Source organism: Podarcis pityusensis (assembly GCF_964106645.2).
Source record: "Podarcis pityusensis genome assembly, chromosome: 6".
In the NCBI taxonomy this organism is placed as follows: Eukaryota; Metazoa; Chordata; class Lepidosauria; order Squamata; family Lacertidae; genus Podarcis; species Podarcis pityusensis.
Genome location: NC_138030.1, coordinates 62596761 through 62614532, shown reverse-complemented (window position 1 = coordinate 62614532; position 17772 = coordinate 62596761). Strand labels below are relative to the sequence as shown.

Genomic DNA, 17772 nt, shown 5'->3' with positions numbered 1-17772 from the left:
TTTTAAGTCCTTACCCATCTTCCACTACACTTTCCTGGAAGCATGATAAGAAGGTCCTCCCTTCTTGATCCATGACACTAAACGCCTCTCTAAGCAACACCATAGCAACCATGTTGTAGGAAGTGATGCTTGAGAAGTCCATTATGACCGGTTGGGTTTGACACCAATCAACAAACACACAAGTAAAGCTTCCTCATTTGGCTTGCTTTGGAAGCCAGTAAGAGCCTGCTCTGGTCTTCCAGGGAACAGGCAGGGTCAGCAATCAAGGGTCAGCACAGCAGTGTCCCTAATTTCCAGGGATGTCCCTGATTTAGAGAATCCGCCCCAGTTTCTGATTTGATCCTGGAATGTCCATCTTTTCTTTAGGATGTCCCTATTTTCATTGGAGAAATTTTGGGGGCATGGAATTATCAGCCCCCCGAGACGTCTAAAGACAATCCTGTATAGGGAGGTTTTTTAAAGATGTTTAATGATTTATTATGTTTTTATATATGCTGGAAGCTGCCCAGAGTGGCTGGGGCAACCCAGTAAGATGTGTGGGGTATAAATGGTAAAGTTATCATTATGAAATGAGACATCCCTATTTTCATCAGAGAAATGTTGGCGGGTATGGCACAGTCATGTGTCAAGGGGGTCACCCCCCACAAGGGACCTGATGACAATAGCTCCCTGGAGCTGCTGCAGTGAAAAAGAGACTTATGGTGTTGAAAGGACTATGGGAGTTCTTGCCCAAGGGCTCTCCTAAACCTGGAGCCAAGAAGGATTACAGACAAAGAGAAGCTTGATTCCAAACATCCTCTGAGCAAGTAATTCTAGTTTGGCCTTAGAAAGTAGGAAAATATTGACCTCTGCTCTGGATTTGCCTATCTTCTGAGGCCCATTTAGATACTTGATTCTGCACATTCTCTTACTAAGCAAGTTTCTCTTTGTCCACCATGGTCCACTGGAGAAGCAGAGCAGACTCCATTTTACTGGCTGCCAATACAAGCAACCGTGGCTGGAAAACACTTCCAGCATTCACCTTACCTTGTGCACTCCTCATGACCCCAGAGGCCAATACAGGCAGAAGGAGACTTCTTAATGATAAAACATGAGAAAATGGTCATTCAAGAGATAAAATGTGAATTGCCCCAAGAAACTGCAGTAAACGACCAAAATAAATGAACGAATGAGGGCACATATTTCCTGCTCGATGCAGCACAACACCAGAACACAGGGAAACCACAAACCAGCTTACTCAACAGCATATCAGGTAAAAGAACAGAAATCTCTACAGACCCACTTTGATTTCTATAGCACTAGCAATGTACATAGTGCTTTACGGTATCCCCAGTTGGGGAGACAGCTGAAGACAGAGAAGGGGAAATAATAAGAAGAGTAAGTACAAATGAAGTTCCTTAAACTGAAGCTTAGAGACAGTATTGGAGGACTAAGGGGGTTCAGCCAAAGCTCCAGGGAAGGGATCTGAAAGGAGGGAAGTAGTGGGTGGGGGAAGAGAGAGAGCAGGCACTCTGAAACTGGTTTGGGGAATCAAAGTAACTGAGGGAGGATTAGGTAAAGGTAAAGGGACCCCTGACCATTAGATCCAGTCATGGCCGACTCTGGGGTTGCAGCGCTTATCTTGCTTTATTGGCTGAGGGAACAGGTGTACAGCTTCCGGGTCATGTGGCCAGCATGACTAAGCCACTTCTGGCGAACTAGAGCAGCGCACGGAAACGCCGTTTACCTTCCCGCTGGAGCGGTACCTATTTATCTACTTGCACTTTGACGTGCTTTCGAACTGCTAGGTTGGCAGGAACAATGAAATTCAAAGACGCCTGCATAACCTTGCTAGCTTGTGAAATGAGTGCAATTGTGCGGTAGTTGGAGCATGCTTTGGCACTGCCCTTCTTTGGGATTGGGATGTAGACTGATCTTCTCCAATCCTCTGGCCACTGCTGAGTTTTCCAAACTTGCTGGCATATCGAGAGTAGCAGCTTAACAGCATCATCTTTTAAAATTTTAAATAGTTCAGCTGGAATATCATCACTTCCACTGGCTTTGTTATTAGCAGTGCTTTCTAAGGCCCATTTGACTTCACTCTCCAGAATGTCTGGCGCAAGGCCAGCAACCACACTCCCTGGGGTGTACGAGACCTCCATATCTTTCCGGTATAATTCTTCTGTGTGTTCTTGCCACCTCTTCTTGATGTCTTCTGCTTCTGTTAGGTCCTTTCCACTTTTGTCCTTTATTATGGTAATCTTTGTACAAAATGTTCCTTTCATATCTCTAATTTTCTTGAACAGATCTCTAGTTTTTCCCATTCTGTTGTTTTCCTCTATTTCTTTGCATTGCTCATTTAAGAAGGCCCTCTTGCCTCTCCTTGCTATTTTTTAGAAATCTACATTCAATTTCCTGTATCTTTCACTATCTCCCTCACATTTTGCTTGCCTTCTCTCCCCCGCTATTTGTAAGGCCTCATTGGACAGCCACTTTGCTTTCTTGCATTCCTTTTCATTGGGATGGTTTTCGTTGCTGCCTCCTGTATAATGTTACAATAGGGTTACCAGACGTCCCCAGTTTCCGGGGACAGTCCCCAGATTTGCAAATCTGTCCCTGGACAAATTCCATCCCCGGAATGTCCCCAGATTTGCAAATCTGTCCCCGGGAAACATGGCAGCAGCAGTCTTAGCAGTTGGCTCTGCTGGCTTCAGGAGCTGCTCACTGCTGTGGCGCCCACCATTTTCCCTGTGCCACGGCAGTGAGCAGCAAGCAGCTCCTGAAGCCAGCCAGAGCCAACTGCACTACCAGACTGGCCCCTCCTGGGCAACGGCCGCCCGCCTGTGACCCCCAAGCCTCCCCTGATCTGTCAAAACAAAGGGGGAAGGGGGAAGGAGATCGGGGAAGGCTCGGGAGTCATGGGCAGGCGGCGTGCTGTTGCCCAGTTTTTTTAAAAAACTCTGTGCATTTACGTTTCACAGGGTGCAAAAGAAGGCCTTTGCACCTTTATAAAATATGCACGTGTGCTTGGGCTCAGGGTCTTTTGCCTCACCATCCCCACTACTGACTCCCTGTTGCTACTCTGCTTCAAAAAAAAAAAAAAAAAAGTGTTCCCGGATTCATTAAAAAAAATCTGGTAACCATATGTTACGAGCCTCCATCCATAGTTCTTCAGGCACTCTGTCCACCAAATCTAAATCCAACAACATATGGATGGCCAAAGGCTCCTTATATCCCTGCGCAGTATGAAGCAACTATTTCTGCCACACTTAGTGCAAACAGAATATTTTTCTCCCAAGACAAATTGCAAAGCAGGAGTATGGTTTTTGTTGGGACTCTGACAGCAGGAAGAACCCTCACCCCTCTACCCACGTACCATGGCCCCAATCCAGATGAGGCTCGGCATGATAATGGTTCTTAAAACTTCACTTTGTAATCTGTCTCTTTTTCTGTACACTGTGAAGTACCGTATTTTTTGCTCTATAAGACTCACTTTTTCCTCCTAAAAAGTAAGGGGAAATGTGTGTGCGTCTTATGGAGCAAATGCAGGCTGCGCAGCTATCCCAGAAGCCAGAACAGCAAGAGGGGTTGCTGCTTTCGCTGCGCAGCAATCCCTCTTGTTGTTCTAGCTTCTGAGATTCAGAATATTTTTTTTCTTGTTTTCCTCCTCCAAAAACTAGGTGCGTCTTATGGTCTGGTGCGTCTTATAGAGCGAAAAATACGGTATATTTAAATATGTGAGTGGGGTCAGCCATCTTTTTTTGTGACCTAAAATGCCCACTGGAATGCTGCTGTGTCATGACATATAGGTAAGTACGCTGGCTGCAATGGATTGAATTCCACCCACTCCTTCACAGTAGCAGAAACACTTTAGCCTAGTTGCAGTTTTAACTGTCTCCTGGACTCCTTATATAGATACAAGAAAACAGATTTGCATAAACATCTTCACGCATGACCTATAATTTAACCTCATTTTCCTTCTCACAGCAATGGGTTTGCATCCCAGTCTTCCTGGACATCAAGACATAGTGTCAGGGGTTCAGGAGCAGAGGCAAGGGCAAGGGAGGAAACAGAGAGCGAGGGAGAGGAGGCAGAAGAAAAGATGAGTGATGACGACGACCCGAGATCTCCGAGTCTTTCCAGTGAATCAGAAGATTCACAGAAAGGAGCACCAGTGGCCAGGGCAAGGGGGGAGCCTAGGGGGACACCCCAGGAAGATAGAGCCAGAGGGGACTCAGAGGGGAGCAGTTGGAAATCAGGACCAGCGTCACCGCCAGAGAGCAGGGAAGAGGAAGGGCGCCAGGGATCAAGCGCTGGCAGCTCACAACAGGGGGGAGGGCACGAGTCAGGAGTGGCCACACCTCCATCGGGGAGCGAAGAAACGGTCAGACGGAAGGTGGAAGGTTGGGCGCGCGTGCCAAGTTCAAATGCACAGGAAGGTGGCGCAGTAGGCAGCCCGGAAAGGGAGCCAGGTCCTAAAGCCCGCCGAAAGGAGGGAGAAGAGTCAGGGGGGTCAGCGTCAGCGTCAGAGGAATCCCGGAAGGAAGAGACCCCGGGGGGCAGAGGGACCCAGAGAAGAACAGTCAGGCGGAAAAGGTGGAGCAAGGCTAGGATATTAAGTTGGTGTACAAGGGGCGGAGACTCAGATGGAGCTTCGCCGATCTAACCATGAGACGTAGAGTTGCACGCAGCAGCTTGAGAATGGAAACTGTAACTCAATAAAGACTTTTATTTAATGATCGCTGGCTAGCGTGATCCTCTGTGAGCTAGGATCTGGAAGCAGCTCTGACACATAGGTAGGTTGTTCCCTGCCCCCCCCCCCCTTTAAATACTTGAGCTTTGCTTAGAGATGTTCAGGTTAATATGTACAACTCGGTATGAAAGAAAAAAAACCCTTATTAACTATGTTAAATAACCAGAAGGTTATTTTAAAAGTTCAATTCACTGTGCCTGGTTTTATAACACAGAAAAGTTAGCCAGTGAAATGGGTGGTATATAAATTTAATAAATAATACTAAATAATATCATGGGTGAAGAATGTTGGAATAAATACAGGATAAGCTGGTAAAGGGACGCTCAACTCTTTCACGCACCACTACAAGTGTGTACTGAGTAAATGCAAGAAGCATCACTTCTGTATTTGACTGTGGATATTTGGTTTTTTGCAGGTGTGGAGAACCTCTGGCCTTCCAGATGTTTCTGGACTACAGTTCCCATCATCTATGACAGTCGGCGAAGCTGGTTGGGGCTGATTTGAGCTGCCGTCTAACAGTACCTAGGTCACAGGTTCCTCACCTCTGGTGTACTGCTCACCAGCAAACCATTAGTCTCCTATATAATGTGCACTCTCAAGTACTAAGATAATTGTAGTGAAATACTAGAACTATTGACCCAACTTAGACAAAGTGAAGAGAGCAGTTAAACCAAACTAGTATTAACTGAAGATGCTTATCCATAGGCTTGATTCTCTCACCAAAATAAATGGGACGTATAGGTGCTCAACTTTAGTTGGACTGCTCTCATTATTTCCAGAAGGAATACAACAAACACTATAGCTGCATACAGCTATACAGCTGCATACAGCTGTGTTAGTTGCCCATACGCAACTAACACAGTATGGGGAAAGTGGAAACCCACTCCCATTGCCCTGCCATTCCAGGGATTCACACTTTGCGGGGAAGTTCTAAACAGGGGAGCACCAGAATACAGTGTATTAGTACTGAACACCCAAATAAGAAACAAGAGGTTATGAGGCAAGATATATTAAATAGAAAATAATTTAGCGCACACATGCTTGGAGGGTGGGTGGGTGATAATATCTAAATTTTAGTTCCAAGTACACAATAGTAAACAGGGATTCATAAAAATTAAAACACTTCTAAAAATTATACAAGAAGCACATTAACTCAAACTGATTGACGTCTGGAAGTCTCTTTCCCCCACTACATGTATTTGACTGAACATAAGTTTGGCTATGTGCCATATACAGCTGGACAAGACACATAGGTTTTCCCCACAGACTAACAGACTAGCTCTGAGCAAACAATAAATACAGCTTAGAATAAGCCATCACAGAGGTGGATAGTCTTGCTAAATACTATTGAAAAGCAATATAATTCAAACTAACTCCAAAAGTCTTTGACTACCGAAATGAAATGGGAGATTGTTCCTCACCTTTTCACTTCCTGTGGGATTGTTTTTTTAAGTCCTGCATATTCAAAACACAAAGTTAGGGCAGCTAGGTGCTGATTGGTCACTCAATATGCTGTGTTTGCTTGTGTAGATTTTGGAAGCATCTTTGTGAGATTGACTCACCTGGATAGGTCAAAACAAAAGAGGAACACTATGCAAGGCACCGATTGTTAAGTGCACAAGAGTCAATGATGCTGCAGGTGGCCCTAGAACAGTATTTCTAGTTCTTGCATATCTCAACATCCTGCGCTGAAAGGTGAGGAAGGGGAAATAGTGTTGACTGGCTCTATAATATGTTGTATAAAGATGCTTTGCAATGAATACTCCTTTGCCTGTTTTCTGGTAAGACAAATTATAGGAAAAATTACTGCTATTAATATAGTTAAAGCTATGGTTTTCCCAGTAGTAATGTATGGAGGTGAGAGCTGGACTGCCGAAAGAATTGATGCTTTTGAATTATGGTGCTGGAGGAGACTCTTGAGAGTCCCATGGACTGCAAGAAGATCATTCATGATGACTGTATGATATCTCATGTTTTGGAGGCTGTATGCTACTGAATACCAGTAGCTGGAAAGCACAAGTGGGAAGTTTGTTGTTGTATTCAAGCCCTCCTGGCCATCTTCCCAAAGCCATGTGGTTGTCTAGTGAGAAGAGGAGGCAGAACTAGATGGGCCTTTGGTCTCATTTAGCAGGGCTCTTCTTATGTTCTACGTTTGGGTGCCATGGGAGACCTTGAATCCCACTCAGCCATGGACTTAGTGCCTGGCTTTATGCAAATTGCAGTTTTACAGTTTTAGTTCCTGATCAGCCACAGGGAAAACATGTGGCCTAGCCCACAGGATTGTTGTGAAGAGAAATTGGAGAATGACTGTAATGGAATGAACATGTTTAAAAGTGCGGTAAATGCTAAGTGCAAACAATAGCTATCAACTTTCACTGTCAAGAATCCAAGAAAACCACTAAAAAGATTTAGCATTCAATTAAAAGCAGAGGAATTAGAAAAGGTGGTAGAATAGTTCTGCCATTTATCTGTAGCACAGAATATAGCACAAGATAGTATGCTGCCTATTTGGAATGAATGCTGTCAAGCTGCAATGCTCCAAGCTTTACATTTGCACAATGCTATCTTGCCTGAAGGACAAACAATTGTTACTGATGCATTACAGTTGCCTAAGATACAGTAGTCATTTTAGGCTTTTTGCCATCTTGAAAAATTTCAATTGTCAAAATAAGTAAAAAGGAGTTAACTCGAAAGTAGAGTTATTCTACAAAACAAGTACAGACTGAGACAAAAATTCTGTTTGAACCTCTAATTATTTGGGAGGGGATCCTTAATGAGTGTGGGTGTCCATTTATATTCAGCTTCCATAAAATTAAAGTTTCCAGTTATTTGACCATGGAAGCTGTTCATTCACAAATGCTTTCGACTACGCCCCTCTTATCACCAGGTGCCAGGCAACAATGTTTTCATTTTCCCAGTCTTCTAACAATATTAATGGTTTTTTAAAAGTTTGTTGTTTATGCTTTATTTGAATTGTATCAGTTTGCCCTAGAAGCTCTGCGGAAGGGCAGTGGAAATATTTAAATAAAGAATATTAAATACACGGCAGACATTTAGGATTGGGCTGGCTATTCCAACACCCCACACATGCACCTGCAGTCCACACACTGGATACTGTTTACATGGGAATGCATCTGCTTAGTGATCAATGCATGTAGGCCCAGACTGCACAATCTATACACAATAAAGCAAAGAACATCTGTCTATATGGTATCTGCATGCAGCTTCAACTTGAATCAGTTTTGTTTTAAAATGTCTGCAAATATCAGTTTTTATGATAATGGAATTTCCAACTTTTGCTGAGCTTTCTTAGGCCTTTAGTATAGTCATACATTTCCTCTTTCTTCATTCATACTGCATTTTCCCCAAAGCCCAAACAAATCCAGTATTGGGAGTGTGCATTAGCCCAAATGATTTCTTAACAGTTCAGGTTTCCCCTAGCCAGCTCAAAAGAGGCACCATATACTACTGCTCTTGGGAATAAGAATTACTGTTTGCTGGTGTGATTATAAAACAGATCTGCTGACGTTAGAACAGCAGAATAGAAATCCAGCTCATGTTTAGGCACAAGATGGATCAACAATCTGTTTTTAATGTGATAATTTTCAGATCTGGTCAAAGTTGTTTGAAATACAATATGCATATAAAACACAGTAAGACAATTATTTTGTCTTTAAATTTTGGCATATGGGTGGAAAGAGGTGGCCTCATGCCTTGCAGCCAATTAGTTATTTATTTCAATTAGTTATTTATTTCAACCAATATATTACATCTCAGCTCAACAACTGTTGGCCATGCTCCACAGACCCAGCCTTCCCTTCCATTTTACCTTTCTTCCTTCCAATTTTACCTGGTCTCCCAGATCCTAATCCAACATGGAAGGAGCCCTTCCATTCAGAGCAACCTAGTTAGGATACAAGCCCCAGAAAATAACCACCACAAAACATTAGATTTTTTAAACAATCATCAAACTCCTATGGTAAACAGGCCTTCAGAGAAATATACCTAAGCAGAAGAGAGAAGTATGGGAGTAGAGAAGGCTTGAAGCTTTCTAGGAGGCTGGAGACCAAACACTGATGTATATACACTCCCAGGGAAGGGAGTTCCACAGCAATCCTATGCACATTGAACTAAAGGGAACCAACTTTTTAAGTCAACTTGCATAGGATTGTGCTGTAAGTCATAATTAAGTTGGTTCCATCAGCATCTTTCTCTTCTTTGACCCCGCCCCCCGTTATGATCCAATATATTCCTCTGTGAAAGAGGTTAAAGAATGAGCAGGTTAATTTCTTGGTCTCAATACCATTGGTTCCACGTGTATGTTCCTGTGTGTGTGTGTGTGTGTGTGTGTGTGTTACTCTGAAACAGCACACATTGTCTTGCACATTTTAAACACAATTTGTGGAACAGGTTAAATAACAAATGGTTAAATTTCAAATATAACAAACATTAAAAAAGGACCCTCATATCTGTTCACACGATTTAGATGCTTAACTTTGGGAAATATTTAAATTGTTTTGATTTGCTTCGACTGGAGTTCACTATTCTCCAGTCCAAATATCAGCTTAACAGCATTTGAAAATTCAGGAATTCCATAATTATGCTAATAAGAATGATTTTACCTTTCAGTTCTCATTTGCTTATGGCTCCTGAAAGCATTATGCAAATTAAAAAGGCTAGTAACTAGTTGACTTAGGCCACTCCAACAAGTATGCTATCTCTCTCTATGTGTAGCTTTCTCTCATCGCAAAAAACCTAAAATGGTATTATTTTGTCATCTCCAAGAAATGCCTGCAATGTGTCTCATGGGTACCTACAAATTTATGATATTACAGGCAATAAACTCACTGTACGTGTGTTTGTTTAATTCATATTTAAATTAAACAGAACTTTCATAAAGCTTAATAATATGCACTGAACTCCACACGTGACAGTGCAATATATAGCAGGAAAGAGGGAGGCAGGGAATCAAAGCTGTGTCTTACTGTGATATGATCTTCAAACAGCATGCTTAAATTGTTAAAAAATCTCAACAGACTAAAAACTGAGTTTGGTTTCTATTTGACTATTAATTCATATTGCAATTTAGGTAATTTATTATTTTTAAAGAAACACACAGGCCACAAACTGCAATGCATTTAAATTTATACTGGTTCTTCAGCTATATAGACTGCATATCTTGTTACAGAAAAGGTTTTATGAAATTTGTCATAGTCAAGAAAAGGCTGTGATATGGGATGACATCCATAGTTAGACACCTTACAGTGATGGTAGGGGAAATGGCAGGCAAATAAACGTTTAGCTGTGAAATCATCAATCTTTACTGAATATGCAGGATAAATGCAGTTTTCCCCTTTGAGCTGCCTACTTCTTCGGACTATTATATTTGTATTGGACACAAAACTGTATGGATCATTTTTACAAAAGCTAGTATCTCTGCAGCATGTTGTGGTATGAAAGCCACAAAAAATGCAGTCTCAGTATACCAGAATGCCTTTAACCTCATTACTAATTTTGTCATCATCTCAGAAACCGTAGAACAATTAAGAATTTTATCTTAGTTCAACATCCCAGGGTGGATTCCTTTCCCTCAAGAGCTCAGAATTGGTGAAACAAAAAATAGTATTTTCCACCTCAGAAAGATAAAGCCCTCTTGCAAGAGACCTGTCAAACTGAATTATGTTCCATATTTCAACCATACATGCTTATATGTACATGTTTCACTATACCAGCATGAGCCCTATGATACTTAGTGGGCCATGTTGTTTTACATAAAGTCACATACATTTCACTATAGCAAAGCTCTAAGCTAGAAGAGCCTAACATTCTATGACCACAACTGCTGCAAATTAAAGGGCTGGAGGATTGCTATGTTATGGCCTCCAAACACAAATACTACACTAATGGGAAAACCCAAAAGTATCCTTCTTTTCTTATGTTTGAATATATCTGCATCCTTCTAATTATTTCAGGTGTATGTCTAAAGAAGTAATAACTACAGAACAAAATAGATTCCTTCTCCAGTAAAAGATTAAGTGAATCTAACCTGAAAATGTTTTATGCAACCCTTTTCTCCCCCCACCCCCCCAAACAGGCACAAAAAAGTGTCAGTGATTTTTCTATAGAGTATTCAACGCACCATTCTTAATGCAATAAAATAAAATACTCCCATCTTCCATATTTGCTATGCAAATGTTTCTCCCCTTCTCTTTATTTGCACAGAGTATTTCAATGTGTCACTAACTGCTGGATTTTCTTCCACCCTGAGAAGATCTGCATGAATAAAAAAATGTCCACAACCACAACTGCATCAACAGAACCGAGAATTTGATCACTAGAGATGGTATCTGGCAAGTCAGTTATTTGTACCACGGAAGTTCGGCTTTTAATATTTTTAATCCTGCACCCAGAATGTTCCATAGATGATACCCATCTAAGGCATCAACAGTTTTGCCCTCCAAGCACTGCTGTAACACACAGCGCTAAAAATGTTAAGGCATAATCAGAGCAGAACCTACCTTCCATCATGGTGGCAGAATTGCATTCCTCAGTTTCCACAGAGCCTGAAAAAATACAGGAAATTATGATTCCAGTTATCAGATGCTTAATGTAAGCCCTTAAAACCAGTGTCTTAGATACATGATTGGTGCAGCAGCCAGAAGAAAATAAAATGCGGAGGAAAAAACAGAATGAGAGTGTGCTAAGGCAAAAGATAGGCCATGGATGCTGCTGTAGCTGTATCACCTACAGGCTCACAGAAGGATGCTGAGAGAGAGAGAGAGAGAGAGAGAGAGAGAAAGGGAGGGGTGGAGGGAGCTGGCTTAGCTCACACGCCTGCTAGTATCTCAGCCAATCCCTCTAGCTTTCTATCTCGTCACATGGTAGCTTGCTTGCATCTCCTGACACAATACCCCTGGAGAACACAGGAACCTATTTTCCCCCCTTTCTCCCCCTCGGTTTCACAACACACACACACACACACACACACACACACACACACACACGCCCTCAGCTTCTGTGCCTTGTGATGTACTTCCCCCCTCTATAATCTTGTGGCAGCATCTGGGTGAACAAGATTAATTATCAAGCACTGTCAGATTAGCAGAGAGGTTTGCTGTGAAATCTGCATGTAAACAGAGTTGGGGCAAAAATTGATTTAATTATATTCTTTTTTATTTAAAAAAAAACAAATTAAAAATAAATTCTGCTGGCATGGTACTGTATAAATGGAACTGCGCAGCTGCCTTCTGATAATGCCCATGTATCCAGGATGTCAGCTTCTATAGATCTCATAACACAGAGAAACTGTAAGCCTGGCTTCACATTTGTGTCGGCTGATTCCTCCCCCCCCCCCATTCCCCTCTCCTCCCTGCCAGTCCCTCCTTCCCTGCCCCCCACCAACCATTCAAGAGAAAAATCAATTGGCCTGACGTCACATCATAAACAATTATCCTCAGGAGGAGGATGCAGAAGGAATTTCACCCAGACCACCTTCCAAGAGTGCACTGGAATTAATTTCGCTTGGAGAGCATCCGCATCAAGGGGCAGGGAACTGCCATTAGAAAACCAGAGGAAACAAAAGGGATACAGACATGAGGGACTTTCAAAACCAGCAGGCTCGGAAATGCGCAAGAACGTCAGGAGAGAAGAAATAAAAAGCTGTGGGACCAGGCTGCAGCTTTTCAGGAAACACAACGGTAAAACACACGAACCAGCAGAGTTAACACTGGCATCTCTCACTTGTTACCTTGTAATGCAGTAACAAACTGTATATACAAGGCTAAACGATGGGGTGAGAAAACCTAGAGTGTTGCTGACGACCCCCTGTAATTCGTCTGTCTTCTCCTTCCATAGCAGGCGTATTTAATCATATCCTAGTAGTTCTTCTGTAGCCATTGGTATTGCTAAACATATTTACTACTGAAGTAAATATGCGAAGTGGGTAAAGGATGAGAGCATTTTTGCCACAGCCAATACTCACAGTGGAAGCAAATAAAATCTGTCTCAGTGACTGCTAAAGGAGACTTAGATAAGAGTTATCTATCTCTGCAACCGTCTTAAGGTATTCTTTAAAGTTCTGGAAAAATAATTATTTACTCTTTCACATAATACCAGGATTAAAAGGAACTTGGTGAAGTTAACATTTTTTCCATTTAAACACGCTGTGTTTTCTCAAAGGATCTGCTCTCTCAAATCCCTGCTGCAGGATTTTCCAGTGACCTGTGCTATACATGCTGGAGAATTTTTAAGTAACAGATTTATCCATCTGTGAGGAACCTTTGGCTCTACAGATGCTGCTGAACTACAACTCCCATCATCTCTGACAATTGGTGATGTTGGCTGGGGCTGATAGGAATTGCAGTCCATCAACATCTGGAGGGCCAAAGGTCTCTTATACCTCATTTAAGGTATAAGAGGTAGCTATAAGAGTTCAAACCAGGTACACATGGTTAACAGCTGACTTACAAGGGGCATGATTTGATTTTTAGTATGAATTTTGCATTAAGATTTTCAAGTAAGGACAATGTCCTCTAAATCTAATAATTCAATGTTCTTGGCAAACTTTCTAGAACACTAGCCTTGGTTTGAACCTTGATATAGGGATATGCCCTTGAAGCCATATGACATGGAGGCTATAATGGAATATTGCCCAATGGACCCACCACTCCCAGTCTTTTAGACACCTCAGCTCAAAATTTGTCTTCTTTGCAGAAATACAACTTAGATGCAGCAGCACTAGTGCACAGTCCTGGTCAGTGAAATAATGGCTTTGGGGGATTAGAGAGAAAGAAGTTTGCACAGTCTTGACTGACCAACTGGAAATTCACATGATCTTGGTATGAAGGTTAAGTTATAATAATGGAGCTTGCAGGACTGCCAACTGCTCTTATTGTTTCTTTGCTCTCTTCCAATCAGTACATACATTCCGCTGCTTTGAGACTTGTTGGCATCCGTCTGTCTCAAGAGACAATGGAGTGCACCTTTGGGGGTGAAGTCAAGCCACTGCATTAGCAAGCAGCGAATTGACCTGCCCGGGACACAAGCCTGGGCAGTGTGTATGGAGGTACTGGGCTGCCCAGACGACAATCTCCTTCATAGTTGCTGTTTTAATCCTAACTAGAAATTAATTTGGGACCAGCTCAAATAATCTGTAATTTGGAAATGTCATATGTGCAACGGCACCATGAGCCTGAATGCATGCCTATGAACATACAATGTTCAGAGCTACGCAAGCACATTGTACATATATGCTTTCACCTGCAGTTAGAGCTTTCCCATTGGAAAGAGTGACGGTGTCTGATCTCATGTGCACCATGGATCCAATTTTACATCGTACATGTACAGAGTACCTCCTGTAGCTGTATTCAACTATAAACCAATCAGAATAGCCCCTCTGAAATTAATGAAACTGTTATGTACTGAGTTGAATAGGATCCAAACTGCAGCAGTCTGATTGGTCCTAGAACAATAGGATTCAGAATGCAGCAGTCTGATTGGTCCTAGAACAATGCAGCAGTATGATTGGTTGGCAGGAACAACCCAATAATGCTCCAGATAGAAGTGAATCCACAACCTGATTGGCTTACAGTAGAATTCCGGAATTAGCCAATCATGTGCAGCCCATTGTGTAAATAATGTATATAAAGCAGATACTTTGAGGGGACTTTCATTCATTCCTCCTCACCGCTATGAGCTGAATAAAGAGCATGAAATCACTTTGCGACTCTGAGTATATTTCACTGGCGACGAAGGTAGGATCCTGCTGAGCTGACTGCCACACACAGCACCGCAGCACCGCCACCTGACGCACCGCTGCCTCGCACCGTGTATCCAGGCTTCAGCTCCGGGACACAAGGAACTCAGAATGGCAACCGGCAGCAGCTTCTCACCGTTCAACCCAGCATCTGGAGACTGGGAAGCGTACACCTCCCATTTCACCTTCCTCCCAGAAGCCAAAGGGGTCACCGACGAAGAAGACGCCAAGAAGAGGGAGATATTCTTCAGCGTCTGCGGAGAGGAGACGTTTGAAATCGCCCGGGCTCTCCTTGCGCCTGAAGACGTCGCTACTGTTCCATACAAAACAATAATGGAACAGCTGAAGGGGCACTTTTCGCCGTAGCCCTCAGTGGTGGCTCATCGAAATGCCTTCTACGCAAAGCGGCAAGCCCCTGGGGAAACCATAACTGGGTTTGTGACCTCTCTCCGCCAAGCCGCCCAGTTCTGCAACTTCTCAGAGCTGGAGAACATGCTTCGTGACCGCCTCGTCGGTGGCCTGAAGGATAAGAAGCTGCAACGACGCCTCTACGCTAAGAAGGACCTAACGTTCCAGGTCGCTCTGGAGGAGGCCCTGGCAACGGAAGCTGCCGAGAGGTCGACGCAAGAGGCACAGCCGAGCCTGCCGTCCCAACCGAGGGTCCACCACGAAGACCTCACCGACGACTCAGGATCCGACAGGGAGGAGGTGCACCGAGTACAGCAGCACACTCAAGCAGCCCACATACCACAGCTGCCTCGACGAGAAGGAGGGAACTGTGCAAGCTGCGGGGAAAGTCACGAGAGGAGGACCTGCCGTTTCCGCAACTCAGAGTGCAGGCAGTGCAGAAAATCGGGACACATCGCCCGGGTGTGTCGGGCTCGGCCCACCCGACGCCAGGCATCAGATGACCGATCCAAGAGCCCCAGGTCCCGGGGCCCAACGCACCAAGGCAACTCGACGGAGCTCACGGACTTCCAGGTATACCAGTTGCCCCACCCCAACGTAGAGAAAATTTATGTAGAGGTACAGATAGAGGGGGCCCCATGCCGCATGGAGCTTCACACGGGTTCAACTCTATCCATAATCTCGGCAAGGACCTTAAGGAAACTGTGTCCTACTGGGGGTCCCAAACTCAGGCTGGCCCCATTCACCCTCCGGGACTTCCAGAAACATAAGGTCCCCACAATGGGGGTGGGGACCTTCAGGGTGCAATACCGAGGGCGGACGCGGCAACTGGACTTGCTTGTGGTCAAGGGCCCCTACATTAGCTTACTGGGATTGGCATGGTTTGGACCACTGGGGCTAGCCATCACCGGGGTGAACCACCCTAGCTTACAAGTGGACGTGTACGCCATATGCAAGGAATTTCCGGGGGTTTTCGATGGGAAATTGGGACAGTATACGGGCCCCCCCATTGCTCTACAGCTTGACCCCACAGTACGACCGGTCAGGCTCAAGGCCCACCGGGTTCCGTTCGCCCTGAAACCCCGTATAGACGAGGAATTGGACCGACTCGTGGAGCAAGGAGTGCTGGAGCCGGTGCCTAATGCCACCTGGGAAACCCCAATCGTCACACCCGTCAAGCCTAATGGTTCGGTCTGCATCTGCGCAGACTACAAATGTACCATAAACAAGGCCCTCACGGCCCATGCATACCCAGTGCCAGTGGTCAACCATGTCCTTGCCATCCTGGCTGGGTCGAAATTTTTTGGCAAGCTGGACTTGGCCCAAGCATAACAACAGCTGCCAGTAGATGAGGCCACAGCAGAGGCACAGACGATTGTGACGCACAGAGGAGCGTTCAGGGTAAAGCGGCTGCAATTCGGTCTCAGTGTGGCACCAGACATATGCCAGAATCTAATGGACTCTCTCCTTAAAGGGATTCCTGGCGTCACCCCCTTCTTTGATGATGTGTTGATTGCCGGGCCCACACCAGAGGAGTTTGAGGACCGCCTCCGCACCGTTCTGCACCGTTTCCAGACGGCGGGTCTCAAGGTGAAGCGGGAAAAATGTCTACTAGGAGTGCCTCAGGTGGACTTTCTGGGATTTATGGTGGACGCAGAAGGGGTCCACCCGACTGGGGACAAGGTACGGGCCATTTGTGATGCCCCAGCGCCCAAGAGCAAGACTGAACTTCAGGCCTTCTTGGGACTATTGAACTTTTACCATTCCTTCCTTCCCCACAAGGTGGCGGTAGCGGAGCCCCTACACAGACTCCTGGACAAGCGGGCCCCTTGGGTGTGGGGCCAGCGCCAGGAGGCCGCATTCCAGGCAGTCAAGGACTTGCTTGTCTCAAACTCGGTCTTGGCACACTTCGACGAGAGGCTGCCAGTGGTGCTAGCATGCGACGCCTCGCCCTATGGCATTGGCGCTGTCCTGGGACACCAACTCCCAGATGGAAGAGAGGTACCGGTGGCATACTTTTCCCAGACACGCAACGCAACCGAGCGGAACTACTCGCAAATCGACAAGGAGGGTCTGGCAATCGTGAAGGGAGTAAAAAAAATTCCATGATTTCTTGTACGGGTGGCCCTTCACCGTGGTGACTGACCACAAGCCGTTGCTTGGCTTGTTTGCCCCCGAAAGGCAGACCCCCCAAGTGCTGTCTCCTCGCGTCCTCAGGTCGTCAATTTTCCTTGCCAGCTACCAGTATGCACTGATTCACCGCCCTGGGAAGGCGATGGGCCATGCGGACACCCTCAGCAGGCTACCACTACCGGAAACAGGCCCCGACCCAGCACCTGCACAAGAGGTTATGAGCCTGGAGCTGCTTCCCGACCGCCCCATTCAGGCACAAGAAGTTGCACACCATTCCAAGAAAGATAGGGTCATATCCCGGGTCCTGGACTGGGTGTGGAGGGGATGGCCCAGCAGCAGCCCCGGGCCAGAATTCGCCAGCTACACAACCCGCAAACATGAACTGTCGGCCCACAAGGGGTGCCTGTTATGGGGAAGCAGGGTCGTTGTTCCCCAGCCCCTCTGCAAAAGGGTCCTCACAGCCCTACACGAGACACACCCAGGGGTAGTAAGAATGAAGGCTCTTGCCAGGAGTTATGTGTGGTGGCCGGGGATCGACGGTAGAAACTAAGTAATTTTATCATTTATTGATTTATTTAATTTATATACTGCCCTTCATCCGAAGATCACAGGGTGGTTTATAATATAAAAACAGAAAAATACCATAATAACAAAAACAATACCCCTCCCAATAGTTTAAAAGGCCATAGACTGGGTTTAAACAATTAAACAAAGGCTTGGGAGAAGAGAAATGATTTTGCCTGGT

The 17772-nt window shown here is 44.8% G+C and overlaps 2 protein-coding genes and 1 long non-coding RNA gene across 10 annotated transcripts in view; 2 read left to right on the top strand and 1 right to left on the bottom strand.

The window, feature by feature from the left end:
* The window catches only part of SGIP1 (SH3GL interacting endocytic adaptor 1), a 139702-nt gene that overhangs the window by 103219 nt on the left and 18711 nt on the right, over positions 1 to 17772 (bottom strand). For 6 of the 8 annotated variants that reach the window (XM_081010923.1, XM_081010942.1, XM_081010926.1 and 3 more), the window contains one exon: positions 11251 to 11295. In XM_081010923.1, coding sequence (XP_080867049.1) covers positions 11251 to 11260 — 10 coding nt within the window. In that variant the 5' untranslated portion in view covers positions 11261 to 11295. Of the gene's footprint in view, positions 1 to 14; positions 106 to 11250; positions 11296 to 17772 lie in introns of those variants that run through there. The other 2 variants (XM_081010925.1, XM_081010927.1) reach the window with 2 other exon arrangements.
* Positions 1789 to 5486, top strand: LOC308479917. Its single transcript, XR_013987893.1, has 2 exons — positions 1789 to 3984; positions 4763 to 5486. It is a non-coding gene; the product is annotated as an uncharacterized lncRNA (long non-coding RNA).
* On the top strand, positions 14881 to 17007 carry LOC308478634 (uncharacterized protein). The gene is made up of 2 exons (XM_081008483.1): positions 14881 to 15467; positions 16369 to 17007. The coding sequence occupies exons 1-2, from the start codon at positions 14979 to 14981 to the stop codon at positions 16405 to 16407; spliced, it is 528 nt and encodes a 175-aa protein (XP_080864609.1). The 5' UTR covers positions 14881 to 14978; the 3' UTR covers positions 16408 to 17007.